General features: G+C 39.1%; 1 protein-coding gene across 3 annotated transcripts in view; it reads right to left on the bottom strand.

Moving 5' to 3' along the window:
* Positions 1–2,549: 2,549 nt before the first annotated feature.
* Positions 2,550–10,788, bottom strand: part of PPA2 (inorganic pyrophosphatase 2) — a 36,214-nt gene continuing 27,975 nt past the window's right edge. Inside the window, exons 9-12 of one of the 3 annotated variants that reach the window (XM_420502.5) lie at positions 10,244–10,329; positions 8,733–8,802; positions 3,744–3,783; positions 2,550–2,725 (exon numbers count right to left, since the gene is read on the bottom strand). In XM_420502.5, coding sequence (XP_420502.4) covers positions 2,691–2,725; positions 3,744–3,783; positions 8,733–8,802; positions 10,244–10,329 — 231 coding nt within the window. In that variant the 3' untranslated portion in view covers positions 2,550–2,690. Of the gene's footprint in view, positions 2,726–3,743; positions 3,784–6,423; positions 7,044–8,732; positions 8,803–10,243; positions 10,330–10,788 lie in introns of those variants that run through there. The other 2 variants (XM_004941056.3, XR_003074859.2) reach the window with 2 other exon arrangements.

The following is a 10,788-nucleotide window of genomic DNA, read 5'->3' as shown; positions in this document are numbered from 1 at the left end:
TCCTACTGATCTCTCCCAACACGTGAAATCAGCACTGTTAAGTACTGCTGCAATATTTAGGCAAAACTGTTTTAAAGCATTTCATTTCAGTCACTCCTCTTTCATGATTTAGTTTCTACCTGCACTTCCCTGCGCCTTGGGCTTTCCCTTCTGTTCTCTTCCAGCCACTGTTCCACCTCTTTGTTCTCTAAATCCCTGACCTTTCATCCTCAGGGCGTGGATCAAAGTTATCGAGTCTGGCAAGAAATCACCTCAAACTTTATGGGAAAGGCAGGAAACAACTCTTCCCTCTACTGACCCAATGCTGCTTTTGTCTTGTCATTTAATTAAAATTGGAAATATAATCCATTAAAAAGTTCAATCTCAGCCAAAGGAAATGGAAGCACAAAATAGTGCTTGGGTCAGTTTAGGAGCACTTCATGCCACGACTCTCAAGTGTTAATACAAATAGCAACCACAGACATGGGAAGGTTAGGCACTGTCCTCACATAATGTCTGTACACAGATCTCCCAGATGCACTTCAGGATTACTTTCTATTCTTCTGTGGATTTTCAGAAGATGCCTGCTGTTACTACAAACACGAAAATAACATCTCAACAGTGACAAGAGCATACTGTTTTCACAATCCTAGTATTTTTCCTCTTTAAAAAATAATGTGCATTATTTCTCTGCAAGTAAAACTCCAACCCCGCTCTTCACTGGGTGGACTGACGTGGGCTCCAAGTCAGTAAAAGCTACTATACTGAGCAGCACTTCATCATTTACATATGTAAAAAGAACCTTCAGAGCAGAGTTTAAAAAGTAAAAAAAAGTACCTTCTCTTCTTTCCCTTTCGGAGAGAAAGGAGAACATTGGAGATGCAAAGCAACTCTTGGAAGAATTAGATACATTCTATACTCTTATTCGCAGATATTCTTTCCGCAGCTATTTCAGAACATTTCATTTCTGAATCCTACATCAGTAACATTTGGTACATCTTAGCAGTGCGGTTACACCTAACTGTATGGCTTTCTATTAGACTTGGGAAAAATCTGCAGAAGGCTGATATTGAAAGTGGTCTGGTGACCAGACAGTCATCTGTTTAGGTACTCCTCGTGGAATAAGTATTTTACTGTTTTCCCATTTATGATAGTACTGGACATTTCTGGCCATTAAAATGTTCATTTTCCCAAGCACACTTTATCTCTTTATTGTTAGTTTCTTGCACAAAGTCCAATCTCTTCTACAGATTTATTTCTGCTTAATTCCTCATCACATACCATCAATACGGCTATAAATTGAAAAACACCTCTAAAAGTATTTATGGTAAAAAAGGAACTAACTTCTGATCTACCACTGATAGTTCAGCATGCATACGTTTGTAATCAATACCTGTTATTCACGTGTGCAATTTTTCATTTCATGTCTCAAAAATGAAAAGAAAACAGCAATGAGCAACACACAGGGAAAGGAATTTTGCTTTTTCACAGTGCCCTGCATTGTCGAGCTGCCCCTAAGCACTTGGCAGGACAAGCTTCCTAGATATACCACCATATAGCTACATACAGCAGCTGTTCTGCACTCTCAAAGAGCTTACCTGTAACCAGAATAATTTCATAGTGAAAGGCAGAACATAAACCAAGACAGGGCAACCTTTACTCAATTAAGAAAAAAAAAAAGGAAAAGAAAAAAGGCTGCTACATCTGTAGGTATAGAGCTGCATGCTTAGAATTCTGAAGCGTAACAAAGTATAATTAGTTGGTACTGCAAAGGTAACTGTAAAAAAGGAAGGGTTCCTAGTATCTGAGCTTTATACTACACTTCTCATGCATCTTACACCTAAACCCTGTGTATTTAATAGTGCCATAGGTCAGATAGAACACTGAAGTACAGCAGATATTTTTACCACAAAAAAAGAAAGTTCACTTCTACACAATTTATTAATCTTGTCCCACTGCAGGAGGAACTATCGTAAACCTTCAGGCATACACAATGCTAAAAATGGAAGCTTTCCATAAGGAAAGTCCTTCCTGTGTGATGAAACACACAACTTATCAAAAACAGGATGCAGTACACAGAGCACATGTGCATCCTTGCTTCAATTGTTACAGCATTCATTAGCCCTTCCTAGCTGAATTACTCAGTGCAGTTGTATTTGTTTTTCTAAAAGCACATCTACTCTGCCCATAACTCTGTGAAGCACGCAAAGACAACTGGGCACAAAAATGAATACAACTCAGGAAACCATGCACAGTTGCATTTTAAAGAACATGGTAAACCGCTAAGCCTATTACATAAAGATTATTGTCTACTTGAAAAGGATTAGTCAGGGTGGCCAGACAAGCCTGAGATATCATTTAACACAACCTTCTACACACCCAATGACTGGCTTATTCCAAAATCTGGAGAGCAAAGTTGAAGCCAACTTATCTCCTATCTCATTTGACATTACATGTCATGAGCGGATCAGAACAATCCTAGAGGTCTAGGATTCAGAAACAAACAAGCAAGCAAGCACTCCTCTTCCCTTTGCTCCACCCTTCACAAAGACAGACATAGAAAGGAAACATTAATTTTATAATGTCAGCGTTTATTTACATGATCAGAGGTTTACATAGTTGGAAAAGTTGTCTCAACGGGAACCCAACCATTAGTGCCTCTCTTCAAAAATGGGATGACTTAAGATTTGAAGATGTGGCTTCAGAACACTTCAATGATCACGTGGAAAAAAGTACCAGGAATCAACTAAAACAAAAAACACACATCAAGAATGACATTAATTCTATACAACCAGCCCGACACAAGCACTTAAAAAAGCAACATTCTGTTCTTCCAATAATCTCCTCTCTCATTACAATACTTCTGGGCAAGCTCCATCCCTAGCCTATGTAAAGTTTGTCCTCAAAATGGTATCTGTTCACTTTAACAGTCTGCCTGAAATAATTTTGAAACAACTCTTAACATATTGCCATGACCATCCTTGGAAAAAAAACAAAGATTATGTTCAGTTGTTTGTCAAGATGCAACACTCCAGTAAATAAAAGCTATTTATTGGCAAGCCATATAAGGGCAAATTGAATGCAACTTGCTTTCCCATGACACAGACTACACAGATGTTACTTTGCAAACAATTTGGAACTTGAATCACAGCTAAGTTTCTCTTAGTGTTTCCTTCCATCTCAGAAAGTGCATGCCTTCTCTATAGCTCCTGCCAGGAGAAAAATCTCTCTCTTTTTTAATAGTTAACAAAAATGAAAATCTAGGATTTGCTTTTATTTCTCAACTAAAAACACATGTTCCATTAACATGAAAACCAGTCAAAAGTAAAAAGAGAATTTTGTCTTTAAAAATCACACTTGAGAAGCGTGGTTTATCGCTTTTAAGGAAAGAGGTTGTTTATCTGATCAGTTAGCTACTGTGAAGAGCAACAAAAAGTAAGGCAAAGCAACCTTTCTCCTTTAGAAAGGATAAATGTCATGCATCTATCTTCCATGATCAAAGAGATGAAACAATACTTAGTCTTCTCATCTTCTAATGTGAACTACACTTTCGTTCATCCTTAAAAGCAATCTCTCGCAAACAACTCAGAAATTCCTATCCATGTTCTATTGAACAGAGGACAAGCATCACAATCTGACAAAACTTAACCATATTTGTCATGCTCACGTGGACGAAAACACCTTTTTCAACAGGTCAGTTTCTAAGTTAGTTTTTAAAGCAAACGATTCGAGTAATTATATGGTATTTGGGGAAAAGAATATACCTTCTGGGCAAACAGAATCTCCGTTCGCAGGCACTGGTGCCTAAAACAACAACAAAAAAACACTGTCAGTGTTTTGTTTGACAGATAACACACAAAGCTATTTTACTGCTGAAGCCAAGAGGTACCAATAAGTGACAAAACAGGCAAAATAATGAGTGACAGATTAATGCCATCTCTAACGTATATCTATCCCACTACATTGTCTTTGAAGGTAACAGGATTTTCCGTTTACATGCTACAGAATAAAAATGCCTTTCCAATTATGTTACTATACATTAGTACATTTCATTATAGGGTACATATAAGAGGATATATGTATATGCACACACATACACAGTTCTTATTACAGGTAGACAAACACTTTTAAATGGATATGTAATCATACTCTTACAACTACATTTTGACAGAGAAGGAGGCAGTTGTGTGCAGAGCGACAAATTGTTTTAAAATATAGGTCTGTCACTCCAGGTCCATCTCAAAGCTGGATACACTCTTCAATCACAGTGTTACGCAGCATGTCTTGTCTTAATACTTCAGGGATGAAATTAAAGCCGGTTTTAAAGCCAGCTGGAAGCACCTTCCTCACAATGAGGATGCTAGCTATTCTTATAGTGACAGTCCTCCTCTGTCCATCATCCCTCAGCTCCTCACAAATGGGCAAGTTCTCCAGCTGTCTAACTGATGTGGAAGAAACAGCACCCCAGCACAAGGAATACTGCAGCATTCACACCCCCACACACACAGTTACAGTACAAAACAACAGGAGGACACTGGCCACTGTCATGATACAAGCCTGCTCCAAACAGACTTACCCAAGGACACAACCCCAGGACTATTCACTTGGCTGAACCACGCAGCAAAGAGAGCCTCAAAGGTTCAAGTTTGAAGCCTCACGAGAACAAAGCTGGAAAACATCTTCTGCACTGCTAGGTGGAATTTTCTGCCTTCATAGCAGCATGCAAAGACACCAGTGAAAACCTTGCAGCATTCTGCAGGCAGGCAGGCTGACCCACAGGCAGTGCAGATGGGCTGAGCACAGGGCAGCATTCAAACCGAGCTCACAGGCCTGGCTGTCTCCAAGCAGAAGCAGGGCTCGCTCTGCTCAACAGCAAGTCAAAGAAAAACTGAGGAGGAAAGGGAAAAAGCAGCATTCTTTCTCCTGTTTCTCCCACGGTAAGTATGTGCACAGAGGGGTTACGTGACAGGTCTGAAACGATGCACTGGCCTTATCACCAGACCACTACCCCTCTTTCCAGACAAACATAAAGCTTTTTTGTTGAAGGCAGGGTGCACCAGTAGTCACCATCTAGAAGGTGCTTGCCACTTCTGCAGCAATTGCTCAGAAAGTTTAAGAGAAGGACTCAGCACCTTCCCACCAAGAACAGGTCAAAAATTAATTCCACTGAACTAAGAATCTCTTCGCTACAGAATCCTTTCATCGGAGACACCGCTTCAGGTGCCCCTGCTTGAAGCAAGGGGCTTGGATTAGATGGCCCCAAGCGGTCCCTTTCAGCCTCAACCATTCTGTGTCATTTTGTTTAGGAAATCGCCTCTCCACGCCCAACCCTCTGGTTCACAACCTGGCACTAAATTGAAAATTCTGCTTCTCCGAAGTCCCAAATGGAAAAGACTGCTCAGAGAGAAAAGGAATACAAGAAGCAAGGCAGTTGACAGGCTTTTCTGATTAGATCTGAGTTATTCTAAACATATTAGTAAATACACATATCCAAACTCTGTTGGAGGTTTTTTAAATTATCAGGAAAAGTCAAATATTTTTCCCCGTAAGACATTTTTCTGCATTTTAATCAAAAGATACCTCATCCAGCAAAGCTATCTTAGTTCATTTTCTCTCCAGCATTATAAGGGAGGAATTACAGGCTAAGTCTGAGAAACTGCACTACTAACTATATATAGATCGCCTTGGAGATCTTCCAACTTCAAAAGTCCTCAGCGGCTTCTTCTCAAAGCAAGTGAGCAAGCAGTTCTCGGGATTAATGTTAAACAAAGGTTTGGCTGTCCCGGTCAGTTTTACAGATGGCAACACTTAAAAGCCTGAAATAAACAGTACATCTTAGAGCTAACACGTCCAGCTACAAAGCTCTGTTCCTCCTGGGTTTAGTTTTCAACATGTACTAACACTGAAGCTGAGAAAGATGAAACAGTCTTCAGATGCGAAGAAACAGCAGAAATTTTCATCACCTAGAGTGTTACTACCCCAGTGGGTTTGTAGTTGCAGGGGGACAGTATAATTTTGGCTGGTTCCAACATTCTGTATGTGCTGCCACATGCACAGATCATCTTCTGATCTCTTCAGAATTGACTGGACATGGCAACTGCAGCAGCTGCAGTTATTCCTGATCTGCCATCAGTAAAGACGACAGCCCCCTATCTGTCAACTAAGCAGAACAGAAATTCCCTAAATCCAAACCATTCTAGTCCCGTGTCTGTAAAATAATGGAAGGTCAAATAACAGCAAAATAAATCCTATCGATTTGAATGAGATGATCTTGGGAACCACCTCATCAAAAATACATGACATTCTGATTACAGCACGATTTGGTAAGCACTTCTTAAGGATTTGTTCTGTATCTGATTCTTAACTACAGCTCTCTTGCTCACCAAAAAAAGAAAAAAAACAAACAATCTGCTTTACAGTAATAGTGTTGAAATTTCTTCTTTGTTTAACATTCAAAATATCTGACTTAAGGCAAATATCACCCATTCAGAAACTCCATGCTTATAGTCTGACTGCAGAAGCAGAAGTGTAGGGAACCAACTCTCGCTGCAAAAGCAAGCTCAGAAATTTTGCAAAAGCCAAAATATGTTTCTTACTGTACTTGCAGATAAAACCTCTACTTCAGCAGCTTTCACTCTTTTGCTTTTGTCCAGAAGTTAATAAACGGACATAAATTAGAAGGAAAATGTATCTGCTTTCAGTTGAAAAAAAAAAAAACAAACAAAAAAACACAATAAAACAAACAAACAAACAACCCCCAAACCACACACAGGCGGCTTTCACTTAAAACTACCACAGCCATTAAAATTCTGCAGCCAACACTCACGTACTTTCACTTTTGTGTGAAAGACATGAGTGCCTGACAACCAAAGTGGGCACTACAGTGTACCACACAAAAGGATATCTGCTTAAAATGTGCAAGTCAGCTTCCCTGCTTGTATTCCGAGCTTGACTGTCCACCATTCTTTCTTCAAGAGCATTTGTGCTTTTCTTAGTTACCGCAGATTGGAAATTGCATGCAGTAACAACAGCATTCAGAATAGCACTGCATCTATTTTCCCCATCTGAAAAGCAGTAAGAGATGGTAGCCTACAGAACCAATTAAAATGCTTAGAATGAACTCTAACTGAATGATGGAGTTTGTGATAAATTCAAGGAAACAATATCACTTAAAGAAAATAATGGCAGACACAGAAAGGCAGGAAGTGATAACATTTGATAAAAAGGCAAGTGTTCAAAACAAGTAAGATGTTAGAATTTGATAGAGGATCTGTTTTATAAATGGGACTTACTATTGCCTGCCTCCCCATTAAACAAACAAACAAAAAAAACCCCAAAAAACCAAACAAAACAAGACAAAATAAAACAGGAAAAAAAATTATGAGGTGATGAATTAACTAGTGAATATTGCTGTTTTAGACAGATAATTATTTACTCCCTCAATTCAAAAGTACAAATAGCACAGAACTCGAGAGAAAAGGTCTGACACCATTCAAACCAAGGGTACGTTTGAACTTGCAATATGAGTCGCATTTCAATGTCTTCAAAACATGACAGTACATTCTGAAATTTACAGAAGGCAAATACTTTCTGACAGCTGTGACTGACATATCTTAAATGTCTGAATTCCAAAATCAATTTTTTCTTTCATTTAAAACTTAAAGTCCCATTAATCAACACGGACCCACACACTTGTACAAGTGCGAGTATGTAAAGGTACTTTCAAGGAAACGCTGAAAGCATGTGACACGAATAGGAAAAAGTTTTGACACTTCTTTGTGACTTAAACTGACCTTTCTGCACCTGATCATCTTGTTTGTTTATGACAAAAAGGCACTGAGAACAACATTCTTAGCAGAAATTGTGTTGGAATGTTACCTGTACAGAAAGCAGACATAACATCCTTTAACATCTGAACTTCCCCCACTGCTGTGTGACTACTGGGGCAAAACACTGACTGTGCACAGCCTGAGTCAGTTAGCTACCCAAGCAGTTATGCGTATGAGCAAAACACTTGCCATGAGCACTGACATGGTCGTAGCATATGTTGAATAATAATGATTTTTTAAAAAGCAATACTTGGAGGTACTTTTCTCCATTTAATTTCTGGAATTTTGTTTAAATTCCAGCATCCAAACCAGCATATTTTAAAGTAGAAGAAATTCTCCTCCACTAGCATTTGCACATGAAAGCATCAGACCTGTAGGACATTTTCCTCGCCTGAACAGGAAACCTGCGTGTTTTACTTTTATGTTAATTTGCAAAATATGACAGGCATTCTTTACAAAGCATCCAGAAAAGCACTCCCTTCTTTTACAGCAATGCACTCAATTATGCAAGTAGACAAACAAAGGATCCCTTTAGCGATGAGGGACTACAGTCAGCTAGTCAATGAGCTCTAACACTGGGTGGTAACTCCTGGCAACAGGGGAGACAGAGAAGACAGCATGCTAGATACAAATAGCAGTCCATCTCGCTATTCAGGATCAGAAGAAAAAACCAACACATCAGAACAGTAATGAACCTGCCAGAAAATACAACTGAAGCACCGCGATAGAAGCTTTCTGTTACGATGCTTACACTTACCCCCCAACATTTGTGTTCCTCCTTTTAATTAATACCTTAATTTTTTATTTAATTAGGGACCACATCAGTTTAGGTATTTTATTTTATTTCAGCTTAGGAGCTCTGAGTTTCCTTTTTCTATTTATCACTTTTAAAAAAGGGTGAAATAAAGTAACTCTTGTCCTTACCGACTGCACAATTGATCGCGCCTCCTCCTCACTGCAACAAAAAGGGCTGCCACTCACCAGAACATTTGTGCTGAAAAACAGAAATTGAAAGATGTTTCATCAATCAATGGAAAAGAGACAACACGCAATTAGTACCTATGGAAAGAAAAAAAAAACCAACACAACATCTTCACACACAGAGCTCAGAAAAGTATTGCTCATGAAATGAGGAAGCCAAAAATGCAAAGTAACAACACTGGAAGGGAATGAGAGTTTCTCTGGGTTTGGGTTTTCTTAAGCTATAAATACTACATTAATATAAGCAGCACTCACACTTATTTCTGGCAGATCACTTGGGTACAGTTCAGAGGACTGCATTTAATGCACTACATCCCCTTGAAAAGTCAACAGGGAAACTGGTGTTTCCACAGGGAGCTGAACACCACCTAGATGGCTAGCCGTGATGGCATGAATTACCTCTTGTCTCTCATGCTTTAAAGGATGGCCAAATTCTACAGCAAGCCACTTGTATATTACAATAAACTGCCTGCAGCATACAGCAAGGAGAAAGAACTAAAATGAAACAAAATTCTGCTTTTACATAAAGCAGCAGGTATCAGTGCTTCCATAATGCAGACACAACTTCGGGACCAACTATTTTTCAGACAAGTTTCTCTGCAGACTATGAACGTGTATCTGTTCATACAAGAAGTGAGTTTGGTCGTGAGTTTTTAGGGTCTTAAAGAACAAATGACACCAATTCCCAAAGCAAGACTGAGTTTTTAGTTAGTTTTAAACTACGTCAACAAGAAGCTCAAAGTGGCCCTGAAACAATCAAGACCCAAAGTCTGAATATTTCCTGTAATATTCTTGTAGTCCTACAACAGAATTAGCAACACGTGCTAACTGCTCAGTTGCTCAAAAGTCACGTTTTGTCAACAAAGTAGAAGAAGACATGGTCTCCCCCATAGCCTTTGCCCTCTGATTTAGTTAAAGGCAATCCACAGCCCTTGAAAAGCACCTGGCCAGATAGCTGTCCACTATTCAAGGCCACTGGTGGCAGAAATGCCAATGCAAGCCAGCTTGGGAAGCTTAAGGAAGTTCACTTTAATTTAGATGAGGCCGAAGGCTGGTAATGAGCAATGATGTGGCAGTTCAAGGAACTAAATAAAACTATGGAATCCAAAGCTGCAAAAAAAACATCACAGCAATACAACACTCAATGAGAGGTGGCAAGATCTGCATGGGATCGTGAGAATCTCCCAGAATGATATCAAATACTCCAGGGCCATTATTAGTAAGTTTAAATAATCTCTGTCACTTTGATATAACCAAAAAATTTCTAGAACCACTTATAGCCAGTTAATTATTATCATACAAGGTGTAACTAGTCAATGATAGTCAATTATCAATCAAAATCACGAGTACTCCTGTCACTTCAAAGTAAAATCTAAGCAGTTGAGGCACAGCAGCCACATGCTGAATACCAACAGCCCTAGCACCATGCAAAGATGATGTGGCTGGGTACTTACCATTTAACAGTACCTCCATCCGTTTTTTTATGAAGCAAAGCTTTCCAGTATTCATGGGTTGATTTAATAATTTCAACAGCAAAATCCTAGTTTACATCAAGGAAAAATGTTATGATTTAAAAGGTTATTAAACAGAAAAAAAAAAGACATACAACTAGTTTATTAGGACACACTGGTCCACGTGTTATTTTAAGAGACCTCCTTTGAGGCCTCATTAGAATTCTGGGAAATATAACAGCATTTTTTATGGAAAAAACTGAGCTTCGCTATCTGTCAAATACAACGGCAACATATTCAGGACTCTTCCTCAGTCTGCAGCCAGAAAACAGGAAAGCTGCATGAAAAAACAAAGTCAGCACTAGATGTTAAACAGACACGTACAGCTGCAGAAAATCGTACCAGGTCCTCAACAGGACAAAGTGTGTGAGATATGACTCCTCAGTTATGTGCACACATCAGGGTCAGAGTTAAGTGACCCGGCTGTTTGCCCCTCTAGTGGCAAAATCTGCATTTACTTCATTAATTGCCCAATCATACACTGAAGT

This window comes from Gallus gallus, chromosome 4, assembly GCF_016699485.2.
Source record: "Gallus gallus isolate bGalGal1 chromosome 4, bGalGal1.mat.broiler.GRCg7b, whole genome shotgun sequence".
NCBI classification, from domain to species: Eukaryota; Metazoa; Chordata; class Aves; order Galliformes; family Phasianidae; genus Gallus; species Gallus gallus.
Note: the sequence above shows the minus strand (reverse complement) of the source record. Positions and strands in the feature narration are given on the sequence as shown.